The sequence below is a fragment of the Haliotis rufescens genome, unplaced genomic scaffold (genome assembly GCF_023055435.1).
Source record: "Haliotis rufescens isolate VD_foot unplaced genomic scaffold, xgHalRufe1.0.p SCAF_18, whole genome shotgun sequence".
Lineage (NCBI taxonomy): Eukaryota > Metazoa > Mollusca > Gastropoda > Lepetellida > Haliotidae > Haliotis > Haliotis rufescens.
Genome location: NW_025963868.1, coordinates 10,100,294 through 10,119,135, shown reverse-complemented (window position 1 = coordinate 10,119,135; position 18,842 = coordinate 10,100,294). Strand labels below are relative to the sequence as shown.

Sequence of the window (18,842 nt, the reverse complement as noted above, 5' to 3'; positions counted from 1 at the left end):
CTTAAGATACAGTGTTTGTGTCAAAGCTGGGCATCCACTGACAATGTGTTGGACAGTCTCATTATATTTATTGCATAAACTAAATTTCATATTTACATTTTGATGCAAAATAACACATTGACGGTTATATTATTATCATTATCATTAATATTATTATTATTTAATTGGTAATGAGCGTCGTTGACTATTTCTCAAGAACGCTAACTGATAGGTTAGTTAAGTACCAGAATCACAATTTATGTTTGAAGCAAGAGAGTGAACTGAATGAGAGAGTGATTTATCTGTCAGATATATCCCTGCAACTTAATGACTGAAGTGTGACGGTTGATCACTAGAGCTGACAACATAATATAGCCTTCTTAGCCGGTGTCCTTTTATAAACTCTCCCCCGTACAAATTCTCCCCCCGGAGATTTTATACCGGTACCGGAGAATCTGTTCTGAAATAAAATCTCCCCCGGGCGGATATATTTCGCGCCACCCTCAGTATAAAGTCTCTCCCAAAATGATTGACATAGTCCTTTATAGTGCGAGGATTGGGCTGTTTTCCCACCCGATTGACTGATATTACAATGCGTGCCAGATGAAAAGAAGGCTAATGATCTTCATCGCCGAGGAGATAGGACAATGAGTATAATGTTATAAATGCCTGGATGACTCATTTTCAAAAGATGTCACTATATTTGTCCAAACTCATTACAAAATTTTAAAAATATATATTTACATTGCAATTTATACAGATTATCACCTGCAAAGTAATGCATATAATAAAACGGTTAGTTTCAATTATTGTGTCATATTATGTGTTTTTGATGCATTTTAAATGGGTAGAAAATGCATTCTTTGGCTGTCCCAGTGCATTCAGCTTAAAATTGGAGAAACTATCATTTTATACATATTAGCATATTTTTAGTTTTACTGTGGTTGTCTCATAAAATCTAGATTTATTTAGGAATTTCAGTGTGTAATTTCAATCTAATTGATATAATCGTTATATTTATGTTGAATGGGTAACAGTATTTCATAGAATTGACTCTGAGTACATATTGGTCAAGAGACATAATAAATGACCTTCATCCTCACTTCAAGTTTAAAATACAAAATCAGGAAGAAATAAATGTTTTAGATGTGACTTTTGCATTTTCATGAATTTCAATCCAAAAAAATTCACACAAACATTGTATTAGGAAAGACATGCCAATTTTCAGTTGCCAAGGTAATTGGTTATTCCTTTTTCTTAAAGGCATCATTAAGACTTTGATGTTATTGACAGCTTCAGATATGTGTTATTCAATTTAATCTCAAAAAGATATATATATACATCAACCATTGGATTATGTAATTTTGAAAATGACTCGTGTATCAGTGATCCCTAAACAAGAAAACTAGCTAAATGCAGCAATAAAATGGATAAATTTATTTTGAAATATTAGTTTACAAATAAGTCTCTGTTTGTCATTTGTAACGAACCAAAAAAGAAAACTACAAAATGGACCCAGAGGTCTGAATATAAGGTTTCACAGGAGCTCATCACAAGAAGCTCACATGAGTTCATAACAATACCAAGCTGAAACTAGCCTCGTTATTGTAACTAACATTATCTTGCTTGATAATCAGACAATAGTATCGCCTTTGGACACATCAGCCGCGTCTGTTGTTCAGTGTTGTCGCAGCATCGTTAATGACAAGGCGTTAATGACTTATTGTTCACCACCTGGCTCCCGATATTCAGATACTAAACTGGAGAGGAGTAGCATGACATGGAATCTTGAAATGACAGAGATACGACTGTGTACAAGGTAGCCTTCATGTGGAACCAGACAGATGGGCTCCCCAATCGGGAGAGTAACCCTGCTCTTGGTACCGTCTACATCTGTCTAGCCATAGTTATCATGACAACCAATGGAATCATCATATTTGTCACTGTCCAGTCAAGGCATCTTCAAATTCCAACGCTTCATATTTTGACGGGCATTGGCGTGACTGCTTTTGTGTCGGGACTGCACCTGATTTTGTATGACGTTCCACTGACATTTTTTTCCCATTTGACATGTGACAATGTGTTCATCTCTTTCGGAGGATTCCTTGCAGCTCTTCTGCATTCATTTAACATGTTCCAGGTCATGTTGGCGGTGCTTGATCGCTACATTGCTGTGTGTCACCCTCTCCGTTACACGACATTCTTCTCCGGGAGAAACATCCTATGTGCCATGTTGGCGTCTGTGGGGCTGTGCTTAGCTGTAAATGTCCCCATGGCTGTAGTTTCACGGGGAGGGCGTGAATTAGATGGCTTCCGATGTGTTCCCGCGCGATCAAACCAGTATTTCAGCCAACTGTACGTTGCTGTGATAGTTGCTGTTCCGGTTTGTGCCATGGCGTTCTCTTTGATACAAATATGCAGAGAATTCAAACGTCGTATCGTTCCCGCAACACCAATGAAATTTCCATGGCTGATCACGTGTTTCCTGGCTTGGGGAACGATGTGTTACCTGCCCTCAATTGTCGTGTTGTTCTTCGATTTGGCTCCCTCAGATTCCTCCATAAACTATAGTTTGAACATGCTTCGGCGATTAAGCTGCTTCATGAATATCTTCATATTTACTGGAACATTCAAACCGTTTCGTGAGCAGGCTTGTCGGATCTTCTGTCCTTCATACAATCGACGTCAGCGTCAAAACAGTGTTCTGAGAGCTTTACAGGAACACCGACGTTTTGACAACACCAGCCTCCACACCGCAGACGTCAGCGTCAAAACAGTGGACGGAGAACTTTACAGGAACACCGACGTTTTAACACCAGTCTCTACACAACAGCCGTCAGCATCAAAACAGTGTACTGAGAGCTGTACAGGAACGCCGACGTTTTAACAACACATCTCTACACAACCGACGTCAGCGTCAAAACAGTCTACGGAGAACTTTACAAGAACACCGACGTTTAAACAACACGTCTCTACACAACAGACGTCAGCGTCAAAACAGTGTGCGAAGAGTTGTACAGGAACACTGACGTTTTAACAACACGTCTCTACACAACAGACGTCAGCGTCAAAACAGTGTACTGAGTTTTGTACAGGAACACCGACGTTTTAACAACACGTCTCTACACAACAGACGTCAGCGTCAAAACAGTGCAAGGGTGCAGCGCAGGAATGCCGACGTTTTAACAACACGTCTCTACACAACCGACGTCAGCGTCAAAACAGTGTACTGAGAGCTGTACAGGAACACCGACGTTTTAACAACACGTCTCTACACAACAGACGTCAGCGTCAAAACAGTGCAATGGTGCAGCGCAGGAACGCCGACGTTTTAACAACACGTCTCTACACAACAGACGTCAGCGTCAAAACAGTGTACTGAGTGTTGTACAGGAACACCGACGTTTTAACAACACGTCTCTACACAACAGACGTCAGCGTCAAAACAGTGTGCGAAGAGTTGTACAGGAACACCGACGTTTTAACAACACGTCTCTACACAACAGACGTCAGCGTCAAAACAGTGCAAGGGTGCAGCGCAGGAATGCCGACGTTTTAACAACACGTCTCTACACAACCGACGTCAGCGTCAAAACAGTGTACTGAGAGCTGTACAGGAACACCGACGTTTTAACAACACGTCTCTACACAACAGACGTCAGCGTCAAAACAGTGCAATGGTGCAGCGCAGGAACGCCGACGTTTTAACAACACGTCTCTACACAACAGACGTCAGCGTCAAAACAGTGTACGGAAAACTTTACAAGAACACCAACGTTTTAACAACACCAGTCTCTACACATCAGACGTCAGCGTCAAAACAGTGCAAGGGTGGAGCACAGGAACGCCGAAGTTTTAACAACACATCTCTACACAACAGACGTCAGCGTCAAAACAGTGTGCGAAGAGTTGTACAGGAACGCCGACGTTTTAACAACACGTCTCTTCACAACAGACGTCAGCGTCAAAACAGTGTACTGAGTGTTGTACAGGAACACCGACGTTTTAACAACACGTCTCTACACAACAGACGTCAGCGTCAAAACAGTGCAAGGATGGAGCGCAGGAACGCCGACGTTTTAACAACACGTCTCTTCACAACAGACGTCAGCGTCAAAACAGTGCAAGGGGGCAGCGCAAGAACGCCGACGTTTTAACAACAGGTCTCTACACAACCGACGTCAGCGTTTAGTTAGTATACGGAGGGGATTACATGAACACCAACGAAGGAAACAATAATGTGCAGGTTCAAGAACATTTAACATTCTTTCGTCAGTTTTAACTCCTCCAGTGAAGTGGTCGAAAGTTTCATGTACAAGATACAAAGTGGGAACATTATGATCACGTGGTCAAAACATAACATCCAGTTTCTTTCTTTGCTGTCCTTGGATACGATTTCTTTACGATCTACAACGGAAGATACAATTTTAGGATGTACAGTTGATGCAGTGTGGTAAATATATATCATGTAAATACTGAAATCATACATTCGAGTGATGCATTTATTTGTATTGAAATGAATGCCCTTCAATTCTCCTCCGTGCTCCAGTGGTAGAGCGTCCGCCCGGAGAGCGGAAGGTCGGGACTTGGACCCCGACAGCGTCATACCAAAAGACGTTAAAAGATGGTACTTGTTGTTTCCCTGTCTGGCGCTCGGCATTAAAGGGCTAAAACAAGGACTGGTCGGCTTGGAGTCAGTATACTGTGTCTGAGTGGGGTATTCATGTTAAACTGCGGCATGGTATCTCAGTTGGCTAGCACTATAAATCGGCATCACTCCGGACTAGTACAAGCAGCCACACACACACACACACACACACACACACACACCACACACACACACACACCCACACACACACGCACACACACACCACACACACACACACACACACACACACACACACACACACACACACACACGCACGCACGCGCGCGCACGCACACACACACACACACACACACACACACACTTCACCTCACCTCAGTTCTCCATGTGGAGTGTGCACAATACACATGTGAATGTATATAGAAAGGGGCTTCAGACATTGTACCCATTTGGGGAATCCAACCCGTGTCTTTGGCGTGACGAGCGAACGCTTTAACCACTAGCCTACCCGGCCGCTCCTTTTGTCCATTGGAAAATCAAAGCTGTCGTAATGTGTTCAATGCCATGTGGGGATTCTGGGTCAGAATAGATCTCAAGCACCCAAATGAGCTGTTGTTGATACCAGACGATCCAGTGATTAACATCATGAGCATCCAGCCACGAAATGGGGATACGATTACGTGCATCAACCAAGTCGGCGAGCCTGGCCTAATTCCATCGCTTCAGTTTCGAAATACTACATAAAAAACATCAACATGTATTCATATACAACTAAATTTTGTAAAGTAGGAATGAACTGTTACATATTCTTTCAAGAGTTGCCAATGAGATAAAAACATCATTCGCAACAAATCCGGGCCGCTTGGGCATGACCTTCACCTCTCCTTTCTCATCCAGGATCAGCGCTCCGTCAGTCCAAGCGTTATACATATTGTTCGGCTATGCACAATAATGTTCTTATTGTAGCCTAACTGTTTTTAGTTTTGATTTATTATATCGCAGAATAGAATCCCCAATCTCATTGTTAATGTCATCTCACCATGTCTACAGATTTACTGTCGCCCACGTGTTGCCGTCCACACGCGGCAATTACTAATTTAGCTAATTTTGCCCGTCCGATCTCATAAATCGCCAAGGAATTTGTAGCCGTACACTAACATATTTTATATATATATTAACGTACTGGAAAACGTGTTTCATCTTTAATCTAGAGGCGTATAAAGACAATAAATTGATTCACTGCAAATCATGTGAAAAGTGAAGGACTAGTAAGGCATATTTCATTCCAAATATGTTTGCACATTATGCATGTTGATAACTCGTTGAGTATGTTTGTTGCGTCTCATTTGAAACAGTCATTGTCCTAATTTTATTTCCTTATTATGTATTTGGTCAAAAGACACTTGATAAGATTAGCAACTACGTTAATAGGTCTTCAGCAACCCATACATGCGTGTCATTAGAGGCGACTATGCTTGTCCTAAGAGGCGACTAACGGGATCGGGTGGTCAGGCTCGCTGACTTGGTTGATACATGTCATCGTATCCCAATTGCGTGGATAAATGCTCATGATGTCAGTCACTGGATTGTCTGGTCCAGGCTTGATTATTTACAGACCACCGTCATAAAGCTGGAATATTGCTGAGTGCGGCGTTAAACAACAAACAAACAAACAAACAAATCTGACTGACAATAGAAGCTGTTCACTTTTTTTGTGTATCAACGCATTGTTATATTCTACATATAATTTTCAGATGATTCAAAAACAAAACAAAACATGAACTCTTAATATATATATCTTACTGTCGTTTGTACATTTATGCATATCTTCATGTCTGATATATTGGTATCGCTTCCGTCTACACCTTGTTAAATATATTTGTTGGTTTAGAAATATCCTTGATGATCTTCTAAGATTGATATTCTAAGATTTGATATCACGAAATGTTCCAAATTTATGTTAAGAAAATCATAAAGTTTGGAAAGTATTCATTTGGAGGTATCTGAATATTGATTTTTTTTCCCATTTCATTTTTTTTAGAACCTTAATGTTTAAATACGTTACTTTTTTAGAATCAGCTCATTTGCATATTTAGATACATTTCCAAGGCATGAATTTTAGCTATGTTCATTTCCGCATGGAAATTCATCAAGTCATTTTTATGTTTAAGTATTCATTTGGAGGTATCTGAATATTGATTTGGTTTCCCATTTCATTTTTTTAGAACCTTAATGTTTAAATATGTTACTTTTTTAGAATTAGCTCATTTGCATATTTAGATACATTTCCAAGGCATGAATTTTAGCTATGTTCATTTCCGCATGGAAATTCATCAAGTCATTTTTATGTTTAAGTATTCATTTGGAGGTATCTGAATATTGATTTGGTTTCCCATTTCATTTTTTTAGAAACTTAATTTTTAAATACGTTACTTTTTTAGAATTAGCTCATTTGCATATTTAGATACATTTCCAAGGCATGAATTTTAGCTATGTTCATTTCCGCATGGAAATTCATCAAGTCATTTTTATGTTTAAGTGTACTGCGTACTCCTTACTCTTGATATAGGTCGAACGTAATTTATTAACTTTTTCATACTATAAATAAGGAAATAAGGAAATCAGTGTGTGTATATGACATTCATTACGTATTACTGTATATATACTTTGGAAACACAGTGTGTATATATGTGCATTCGCTGTCGTGAGTGGATTTGCTGGATAACACGACTGCGCATGACCAGAGACTGGGCTACCGTCTGTAAGGACATCGTAAAGAAACTTTGAGGCAATATCTATACGCATTTCTGAACACTGATTGATTACCCGTGATCTATGAAGATTTCGATATCACAAAGGACGCACGTTAATTAATTTCTCCACCCAAACAAAAAGACGAAAAGAACGATGATGACAGATTGATTTGGATCCCATTTGTGTTTCGACGATATCTCTCATCTCATCATGTACTAATGCTGTGTCAATAGACCAGTGATATTCAAACTAAACATTTGATTTGAGGCGGACAAAGAAACCCCATTTTGCCATTGCAAACGGTTGTTGTAATACTTTCGACCATCGGGATGTAAACTGAAAAAGAAGATAAAGTCATCAATACCCCCCGCCCTTTTAAACAATGTCTATATATAATTTACTTCATTATAACAAAAAGGGTTTGTACATGTACAACTGACATAATGACACATGACTAAACCGATAAATGAAATCCTAATTTGAACCTCAGCTCAACTTGTTAAATCTCAAATAATACGCAGTTTCAAGCTTGACCTTGGGCGTGAGCTTAGCGACATCAACGGGCACTGGCACTGTTTACCGCTAGGTGGCGTTTGCACTGTTGCATGGCAACGGTTGTTAAGACTCTCCGCCATATGTAAACCGGTAATGGTAAGGCGGACTGGCGCAGTTGCAGACTTCATTTTGTGTAGGTAAACTGTCAAGACAAAAACAGCAAAAATGTCGGATATGGGATCTGAAGAGATGGAGGAGGAGCAGGGGCCTTATTTAGGCGTAAGTTTTCTTTCATCGTAATTATTTCATATGTCGATTTGATCAACCGTTATGCGTTAGTCATTCAGTTTTCGCGCACTGATTTACCGACACACTTTGTTTGTTATATTGCATTATCAGCTACCAGTTTAGTAGAGGTTTCTTTTTTCACATACACGTAGGGAAAGGCGTTTTATTTTTTAAGGTATTGTAACGCTTACTTTAAACAGTTATTTACTTCTTAATAATTTTATAACAACAATGTCAAGCCCAGATATCGCCGAACGTAGCAACCAATGTGCGACAAAAAAATGAATGTGTTGGTGACCCATACTTTTTAGCTATTATGCTAACAATAGTACAGGCAGACCTAATGCTCATTTTCAAGGATATTCTATGAGGACGTCCTAACAAACTTATAAACATCTATGTTTGCGCAAAACTTCCCAGGCATCAAACATACCATACATTACCTTGCGGTAGGTACTGTGGTCGAGGAGTATACTCTAGGGCTAAAATGGTTGTGTTTTTATCAAAGAGTTCTCCCTGATTTTTCGAAAAGGACATTTAGTGGTATTATTTTCAGCAGTGCTTACTATACCTAAATATGTTTCATTAGACTTCGTGCATGTGGCTAAGGTCAATTTGTGTAGTTGACATGCAGAGTAGTTTCGGTATCAACTATAATAACTTTAATGCAAATATCAGTACTTGTTACTAAGTAGTATGATGCATATTGTGATACCGTACACATACATTATACCGTAATCCTATCCTCCATGTTTGTTTTATCCAACTAAAAAGTGCACGCAACAGCATCATAACTTTCAATATAGGGTGATAAGGCTAAAAATAAGCAGAAAAATTACCCTGCTTGCATTTGTATGGTTTAATATGATTAATCCTTGATATTGAATATCAAAGCGATGCATAAACGTAAACAAATGGACGAAAGTACTTGAAAATAGAAGTTCCATAATCATAAATGGCAACATTTCGGCGAATACGTATTTTGCATCTAGTTTGGTAATTAAACATTTACTTACGAAAGTATTTAATTCAGGCTGTTGAGTGGGGGCTCAAGCCCCCAAACCCCTGTTTTCTTAACAGGGCAACAAAAATGGCGTCTGAAAGACCTTGGGCCAAACTTAGAAACCATTACTATGGAGTGAGTGGGTTAAAATTTAACGTCGCATCAGCATTATTTCAGCCATATAGCGACCGTTACGATGGAATGAACTCATGCACATCCCTGACTAAAATGGCAGGTGTCTGCTATACTGCATTATTGCTCATGATACTTCATTTTAATACTACCATGTACATAACATACACCTTATGTTACACAGGAGTATGAAGGAGGGCGTAATGAACGCGAGGAACGCCATGGACATGGCAAGGCCACTCTGCCCAATGGTGATACATACGAAGGAAACTACGAAAATGGAAAGCGCCATGGACAGGGAGTGTACAGGTAAAGGAATTATTGTTGCTGCAACCAGCCTGCGCAAATTCAGCATAAATTGACGTTTATTTGAAGTAACTAAGCTAAATAGACCTTGTGATATATTTTTATATACAATCAGGTGATAACTTTATGTACTTTGATGTGCATGTTTGTTTTTCTTTCTTTGTTTCATGCTACACTCAGCAATAAGCCAGCTATATGACAGCGACAATATAGTCATACGTGTATCAAAACATTCAAATATACTCAGCAAACATTTATAATAGATCAGAACAGATCTTATTATTGCATAAACAAACATCTGTGTTGTCTTCAGCATCCCATGCTTGCCTAAAAGGTGACTGTTTGTCGTAAGAGGCGACTGACGGGATCAGGTGGTCAGGTTTCTCAATTACGTGGATCGATGCTCATGATGTCAATCACTGGATTGTCTGGTCGAGGCTTGATTAATTGCAGACCGCTGTCATATAGCTGGAATATTGCTGAATGCTGCTTTAAACAACAAACAAACATGACCAAAAAATACTGGTACTGAACTGTCTTCAAGCAAATGATGTTCTTATATTCGAGTGAAAACCATAAATAAATCTTGCTAAACATGTGAGTCAGGCGATTGTGGTGGTTATTTTTTGGAAAATGTTTATCTGTATTTTTCTTCGTGTACTGACAGGTTTAAGAACGGTGCCCGATACATTGGAGAATATGTCAAAAACAAGAAACATGGCCAGGGAACATTCATTTACCCTGATGGCTCGAAATATGAAGGTAAAGTTATATAAAAACAAAGACTATATTGTATGTGTTCTGTATAATTAATGTCTTTTTATTTCCAATGATTTTGTTTTTCTAAATAACCATATTTGACTATTTTCTTGGTTTCCTTGTCTAAAGCCAAATCTCAGTACTAAATATTGCAGTTCTAAACATAGTGTAGGAGGTACTAATACCTTACCTTGCACACAGTGATCTTAGCATGAAAGCTATTGTGTGTCCTGGGTTACATCAAGTCGTTCTCAGACAGGTCTACATCAAATGCAGAGCTCCAGATAAGCTGCATATCTGCGTAAAATACGCATCAGAAATGCAGAAATGCGCAGTAAAATAAAATCCAAGCATATCAAATATGCAACGAACATTACAGATACGCTATAACAATAAAACTTGTGCGTATTATAAAAATATTGCGAAGTAACCCTGCGTATTCGATACGCAAATCAGCAACTTATTTTGAAATTATAAACGGGCATTCCGTCAACCTTGCCAAACTCCATGATGACAGTTACATCATGATCATTTGCCATCACACTTTGCTTGTCATAAGAGGCTACTAACAGGATCGGGGATCAGGCTCACTGACTTGGTTGATGCATGTCATGATATCCCAATTGCGTAGATCAATGCTCATATCAATCACTGGATTGTTTGGATTACAGATGGCCGTCATATAGCTGGGATATTGCTGTGTGCGGTGTTAAACAACAACAAAATAAATCATAGATGATGCTCCTATTGTAGACATAGATTCCAAAGATTTAAAAAATATAAATTTTCGGATCCAACCATATATTTCCAGGGTTCCTAAAAAATAATAATTTAAAGCATCTAAAAAACCTCTTGTGTGATCACAGGCAGTTGGGTGGAGGATCAAAGATGTGGATTTGGCAAATACTTCTACGTGAACGGCGACACCTACGAGGGTGAATGGCAGAAACACGTGCGTCACGGCCAGGGCACGTACACCTACGCTGCCACCGGTTCACGCTACGTCGGCACATGGATGGACGGGAAGAGGGATTGCCATGGAGAACTTGTCCACGCTAACCACAAATATGTGGGTACATTCAAAGAAGACAGGGTGAGTTGTGAAAAAACAGCAGTGTGGAAAATCTATGCCCAACTTGCCGACTAGTGCGATCGTCAGACAAAAACAAAATCATGTCAGTTCGACCTAGAACTGCCTTAAGTTGACCCTAAAGCAGACCTCTTGTCACAAGACTTGACTATTGATGAAAGGGTTGTCCCAGATGGCACGGATTGTTGCCCATTTTATCAATCACGCATTTGTTTTCATGTTATCGATCACTGGTTTGTTTGCTAACTTTGATTACTGACAGGCCATCATTAAGCTGGAATTCTGCTGTCTGTGATGAAAACAGTATTCACTCACTTACATATTGAGATGCCAATTAAAGGGTTCAATCACATATTGTCACAGGCACTTCAGAATACAGTCAAACCATTAAAATAGGTGACTAGGTTTGGAGATTTTAGAGAAATGTCTGATTGTCTTGAGGATTGTTTGCAGTCAAGTATATGTCACTTTCACATTTTCAGATGGAGGGGAAAGGAAAATACGTCTTTGATATTGGCTGTGAGCAGCACGGAGAATACATCCCCATCGAACAGGTACATAGACGATAGGGCTGGGACGAGTCCAAATTTACTACCCGGGTGCCCACCCCCCTATTACTCGACCCTACCCGGGTACCCACTGTTGGTCTCAGGAGATGTCTCAAAATGTCTGATTGGGAACATTTTTAGCATAGCCATGGCAAAACGTATTTAGATACATGTATTAAACAATCTGGTCATTTATACACTGAAGTTGAATGAATTTACATTTTTATTCAACCATATGAAAAATCAGAAGGAAAGGGTACATAGTCGGAAAGAAATGCGAACATTAGTGACTTGTAGTGTAACCATAGAGTTCAAGATAATTTTAGTCATTAACCAATATATCATGTGACTAACCACGGGTCCGGGTAGTCCTGTGGGTACCCGGGTCCTACTCAGTACCCACCCGACCGAGGTACCCGAGTTACCCGTCCCAGCCCTTATAGACGATACTGCAGTTCACATGTTGGGAGTCAATATTTGATAGCAAAAAAGATTGTTGGATAATTATTAAGATGATGTATCACAAACTGATGACAGTACCTACCCATGAATCAAAGTTTTATATTAAATTTTTTATTGATTTTCAAAAAGGATTGTTTACAAAGTTTTACAATAACGGCAATACCCTACACTTTTTCATAAAACAAAATCCTAAATAATTGAATGAAACCTTTAGAATGTGACTTAAACACAAAGTGGTTGACAGCAACTACTTCTTGTTCGCCAGGCCACTTGACCACGGGGAACTTACTCCACAGGTGTATACGCAACATTCCACCATCACCAGGAGTAGGTCCGATAGTTTTTCAGATATTGTAGTAAACGTCGGTACCTTAAATTACCTTCCAGACTTTATATACGCAACGTTCCACCATCACCAGTGAATACTTACAGCCGACTTGTTGCGTTGTCCAAGTTTGTAACCATAGAAACGAGATATTTCCTGATTCCAGTGAGTGCTCAGACCAAAGGGCACCACATTTGACCTTCCCTATGCATTGCAAAGATCATGCACACAGTAGGGCTGACGTCTGTGAGGTATAAACTGCAGACATCACTCCCATGTTGCAAAGTGGTTGTGTGTATTAACGTCCCCTGGAGATTCCACATTAGAATTTGTCTCCAGCCACCTATGCTGGTCGTACGAGGAGACTGAATGGATCGCATGGTCAGGCTCGGTGATAGTATGTGATCATAAACTATGGGGTGTTGCTCGTAATATAAACGGGTGGTCAGGGACGCTGACTTTGTTGATGCATGTCATCGAATACCAATTGCGTAGATCGATCCTCGTGATGTCAATCTCTGGATTGTCTGGTCCAGAATATTGCTGAGTGCACACAAACTCAAAGAAACAACCAACAAACTGTATGTATTCACCAGTGATGATAGAGAGCATGTTTACAAACAATTGACGATGTAGGTACTGTAGATGGTAAACTGATGCTGATGTGTCGTGCAGGAACGTGAGGACAAGGTTGATGAAGAGGAGACTCAGGCTAACATCATCCCAAAGTGGAAGGCTGGTCCGGTTACTGCCATCCATCTCCGCACGGAGGAAGAAGAGGAGGAAGAAGAGACAACCCAGACCGGGGAGGCCAGCACGGAAGGGGAGCAGGCAGCGGCCGGTGGGGAGACGCAAGGTGTGTAGAGATTCCATCGGAGTCATCTCATCTTCTGCATGTCCTATTCATTATTACTATTACTATTACTATTACTTTTACTATTACTTTTACTATTACTATTACTATTACTTTTACTATTACTATTACTATTACTTTTACTATTACTATTACTATTACTATTACTATTACTTTTACTATTACTTTTACTTTTACTATTACTATTACTATTACTATTACTATTACTTTTACTATTACTTTTACTATTACTATTACTATTACTATTACTATTACTTTTACTATTACTTTTACTATTACTATTACTATTACTATTACTTTTACTATTACTATTACTTTTACTATTACTATTACTATTACCATTACCATTACCATTACCATTACCATTACCATTACCATTACTATTACCATTACCATTACCATTACTATTACCATTACTATTACTATTACTATCATGTGTGAATTACCATTACCATTACTATTACTATTACTATCATGTGTGAATGGCTAATGGTTGATATCTACTAGGGCCTCGTTACACTAAGATATCGTGTTACTGCAACCACCGTAAGTCCCATAGACTCTGTCCGTGCCCAAAACATTTTAAGTCTACCAGCTCAAACCTGTCACTTGATGTCATTTTCAGTAAATTTTAATGTTAATGTATGGACTTTTATTAGAAAAGCTTACTGGGCCGAAAGAAATTTTACTGACTCGGGTTTTGGACTAGTGACTAAAGTCACAGACTGTAGACTTCCGATAGTCAAAGATCGAAGATTGCTTCGAGGGAAACAGGACAATCTTAGCACTAAATATATTATACAGCGTTAGAAACTAACTGTTTCAGTCCACTAATCCTTATAATGTTAACATATAGCAAAATCCATAAGAATGGCCAATTTCTACTAGTCCTCATGATACCTTAACTATTGGGCAGATTGGCAAGGCGATGGGACTAGTGCCAATTTTTAACGCTGATACAACTCCCGTACTTTTACATGGACACACAGTTGTTGCAGTGCGAAGATTGGTTTGTGCAAGTGGGCCATGTAATATTTGGGGGTGAAATTTTCATTGAGTTATAAAATAGAACTAGTCCACGTTTCATTTGAAATTTTTGGATTGCCACACTGTTGTCCTATTCACTACTTCAGTTCGTCTTGAAAGTCACTGATTCTGTTTACAAGGGCGTCCATACATAAATGTATTCCCTGATGAGTAAAATACTGGAATACAGTATTGGACTACCGTGGGGCTTGGAATATTTAAGGATTATTATTTTTTATTTTTTTTAAATTGAAATAAGAACGAAACGTGCGGCGAACTTTATGATGATGCGGGCGGTGTCTGAGAACCAAGACTATTCTTTTTTTTAGCCATATGAATGATCTCCACAAAGCTTAAAAATATGAAACAATTGGTTCTCAGGCTTTTGAAAATATAGTGCGGGCGGGCGGGCGGTGAACCAAGACTATAATTTTTTATAGCCTTACATAGATACTTTCTGGAGGGAATAAAAATAAAAATGAAGGGTATTTTAACCTGTTAAATGTTTAGACATATCAATATGATTGACACACTGAAAACGTTATTTCTTCACCACCGAGTCTCCTTTAACGTTCTCAAAAGACCCGTTTTGGTGGTAGGTTATGACAAGCAATCCCTTTGATTTATGTAGGATTCCAAACTAAGCACCCTTTGCAGGAATTTTTGAGAAAAAAAAACGTGATTTTCTGAAACTAGAATTTTCTTAATGTTCTTATATACGTAATTCCAGAGGAATTGGGATTTTTTTTATTTAAATTGGGAATTTGTACTGACATATGCTGCAGACTTGAGGCCTCTGAGCTGATCTAAATACATGTATATCCCTACAAGCCACAATTTTTCATCCTTGATTTCCAACACCGTCTATCATCTCATCCTTCCAATATAGTATCACTGATTGCCCATATAACCATCTGTTAAACTACTATCATGTTTCTTCACAGATTTGTAATATAAAGGTATGGTGTCTGTTGTGCATGTTGTTCAGCTATCGTATTTTATTTTTGAAATATGTCTATTTTATTTCAGTTCTTTCCATGTCCATGCGCCCAAAATTTAGAGTCGTTTAGATCAAAACTTAGATTAAACCCTTACTGTAAACCCCAATATTATTTGCTTGCTTGTTTGCTGTAACGCCGCACCCAGCAATATCCCAGCTATATGACAGCGGTCTGTATGTAATCGAGTCTGGACCAGACAATCCAGTGATTGACATCATGATCATCGATCCACGCAATTGGGATCGATGACATGCATCAACCAAGTCAGCGAGCCTGACCACCCGATCCTGTTAGTCGCCTCTTACAACAGGCATAGTCGCCTTTTACGGCAAGCATGGGTTGCTGAAGCCCTTTTCTACCCCCATCTTCACGGGTCCCAATATTCAGAGAGTTGGGTGTAACTCCTCTCTGAACTGTATTTCAGTTACATCACAATGTGTCAGCTTGATGTGGGAGGAAATCCAGATCGAGAGTTGATGTACAGAGATTTATTTATTGATTGAATGGGTACCCAGTAGGATGAGATGGTAATGTGACAGTTAACCTTCAAGTGCCTCAAAGCTGCTTCGGTTGTATATTCCTCAGGTACACTGATCCTTTGACCAGGGTAATAATGCAGCACTTTGAGTATGCTTTAGGATGTAGATTATTAAATATAAATATGCACATTATTAAAGAGAATGGGTCAGTTGACTTCCAGAACAACTATAGCATTTTTTAAGTAAGAACATCAGTCATTATCATCAGTTATTGTTGAGATGTTTTAAGCATTGTTTACAAAATGTTTTTTGACAAATGTTGGTATAAATCTTCGTATTTGTGTCCTCCCTTCCGCTGGTGCTATTTATTGTATCTTCAGCAAACAGTTAGATCTGTTCTCAGATGCATTGCTTTAATGTGTAAGCTGAAGCACTTGGTTTCACTATTGTCTGTCTGAACGTGCAAGCTTGGCAAACCTTTTTCAGAATGTTGATAACCAAAAATGAATTGAAAATACTGTACAGTCATCAGTTGAAGAATGTTTCCAGTTGTAAAATTTATTATGGGGCGTAATGCAATTTTCACTCAACTGAAACCAATCATTAATTTTCTTCCTGGTTCGATCAATGGAAAAACTATCATATTGAAAGTAATTTTTTTTGCTCTTTCTGAATTAGGCATTATTCAATTCTTAAGTGTTGTTCTGATATAACATTGTTCAGGAAGCTCTAAGCGTGTACACTTGCTTTCTCATATACTGAACATGTTCTTTTTCAGATATGTAAATGTTTTTGTTGTACCCAATTTAACATATTTTAGGTGACCCAAACCCCATAATTATTTCAATTCAAATTTTTCAGGTGAGGGTGAGCAGGCTGAAGCAACTGCTGAGCAGACGGGCGAGACTCCAAGGGAGACAACTCCAGGTGGGGAACAACCTGCAGACCAGGAAAAAACTGAGGAGCCAACAACAGGTGGGGAACAGAGTGAGACACAGGAAGAGGGAACAGCAGAGGAGACAGAAGGAGAACAACAGGCGGAGGGGGAACAGGCAGAAACTACTGAAGATGCTGAAGCAGCTGACTGAACTCCCTGAGGGGAGTCATAGACAATTTTGTAACCTGGGAAATTGGCATGAGAGAAAGTCTGCTGAAACTGCCACTGGAATAATTTCATTACGTAAATATATCAACTTATCAAAAAGATATTCATTCATCTGTTGACAGGCATTGAAAGTTGAATTTAGGACATCATTTTTTTATTTTTTTATTCTTTTATTCTTTGACATAACGCCAAAATAGGTTTAAACAGCATTATATCAGTATTTCTGCGGTCTAAAGTTTAGGTCATGAGTTCAATTCCCTTCAATCTCCTATTTCCTATTTTGTGACGCATCATTCCCCTTGCTGTCTGTAGGTTTGCTGGGTCAGTTGGACCCTAAGGTTTAGGTGTCTCTACCTGCTGGCCTTGTGTAACATATTCATTATTATTCATGTAACATAATGTTTATTATTAATAAAACCATGTTTGAGAAAACATTTGTGTATTGTTTTCTTTTCAATAGTTAAGTGGTTGTCCATCCCTTTGCTGAAAGTTCAGTGTATAACCACTCACAGAACCATAGCCAAACACAATTACAGTCAAACCCTGTAAAGCTCGATGAAACCAGTCCCAATAAAAACAAAGAGTTTGCCACAAACGTGGCTATATCCCCCGCCCCTGTTGCAGAATTTATGACATAATTAAATCTAAACAAACCCTAACTTTTTTTTAACTGAGGTGGAACTTGTCATGGAAATTGTAAAAAAAAAAAGAGTTTGGAACCTAAGTCCATCTTGTTGCCATGGAAACGTAGAAAAATAAAAATTTCTAAAATTTCTAAATAGCAAAAGGCACCAGTTCAGCATGTACCTGACAAACCTGCAAAGTTTCATGAAAAAATATTGAACGGTTTATGAGTTATGCTCTGGAAACGAAACAAGATGGATGGACGGAGCCTTTTTCTATATCCCCCACCAACTTTGTTGGGCAAGGGATAATTATCCGGATTAACAAATGTGACCAACCATGAGATAGGGACTGACTCCGAGCCAATCGGTCTTGTCTCATCCCCTTAATTCAGAGAGCCAGACAGAAGTTCTATCCACTACACCACAAAGGCGGTCCTCAAAGTATGAAGAGATGGACCCAAGGCCATGGCGAAGATCCCTGAGTATCTGACACTATTCATGAGATAGGGACTCCGAGCCAATCAGTCTTGTCTCATCCCCTTAATTCAGAGAGCCAGACAGAAGTTCTATCCACTACACCACAAAGGTGGTCCTCAAAGTATGAAGAGACGGACCCAAGGCCATGGCGAAGATCCCTGAGAATCTGACACTATTCATGAGATAGGGACTCCGAGCCAATCGGTCTTGTCTCATCCCCTTAATTCAGAGAGCCAGACAGAAGTTCTATCCACTACACCACAAAGGCGGTCCTCAAAGTATGAAGAGATGGACCCAAGGCCATGGCGAAGATCCCTGAGTATCTGACACTATTCATGAGATAGGGACTCCGAGCCAATCAGTCTTGTCTCATCCCCTTAATTCAGAGAGCCAGACAGAAGTTCTATCCACTACACCACAAAGGCGGTCCTCAAAGTATGAAGAGACGGACCCAAGGCCATGGTGAAGATCCCTGAGAATCTGACACTATATGAATCTTATAGCATG

General features: G+C 39.3%; 1 protein-coding gene across 2 annotated transcripts; it reads left to right on the top strand.

Annotated features, from left to right (window-relative positions):
- The first annotated feature begins 7,950 nt into the window (after positions 1 to 7,950).
- On the top strand, positions 7,951 to 17,308 carry LOC124120182 (radial spoke head 1 homolog). 2 transcript variants are annotated; one of them, XM_046482933.2, is made up of 8 exons: positions 7,951 to 8,113; positions 9,442 to 9,566; positions 10,231 to 10,325; positions 11,189 to 11,415; positions 11,895 to 11,966; positions 13,423 to 13,603; positions 15,592 to 15,606; positions 16,989 to 17,077. In XM_046482933.2, the coding sequence occupies exons 1-7, from the start codon at positions 8,060 to 8,062 to the stop codon at positions 15,597 to 15,599; spliced, it is 762 nt and encodes a 253-aa protein (XP_046338889.1). In that variant the 5' UTR covers positions 7,951 to 8,059; the 3' UTR covers positions 15,600 to 15,606; positions 16,989 to 17,077. The 2 variants fall into 2 exon arrangements, with proteins under 2 accessions (XP_046338889.1, XP_046338888.1); XM_046482932.2 differs by lacking the exon at positions 15,592 to 15,606 and having other exon boundaries at positions 7,952 to 8,113; positions 16,989 to 17,308.
- Positions 17,309 to 18,842: the final 1,534 nt, after the last annotated feature.

Excerpts from the sequence above, each read along its gene's own strand:
- LOC124120182 (XM_046482932.2), top strand. The coding sequence starts at position 8,060 with ATGTCGGATATGGGATCTGAAGAGATGGAGGAGGAGCAGGGGCCTTAT. Across the intron at positions 9,567-10,230 it reads CATGGACAGGGAGTGTACAG|GTTTAAGAACGGTGCCCGAT; the intron begins GTAAAGGAATTA and ends GTGTACTGACAG. Across the intron at positions 10,326-11,188 it reads TGATGGCTCGAAATATGAAG|GCAGTTGGGTGGAGGATCAA; the intron begins GTAAAGTTATAT and ends GTGTGATCACAG.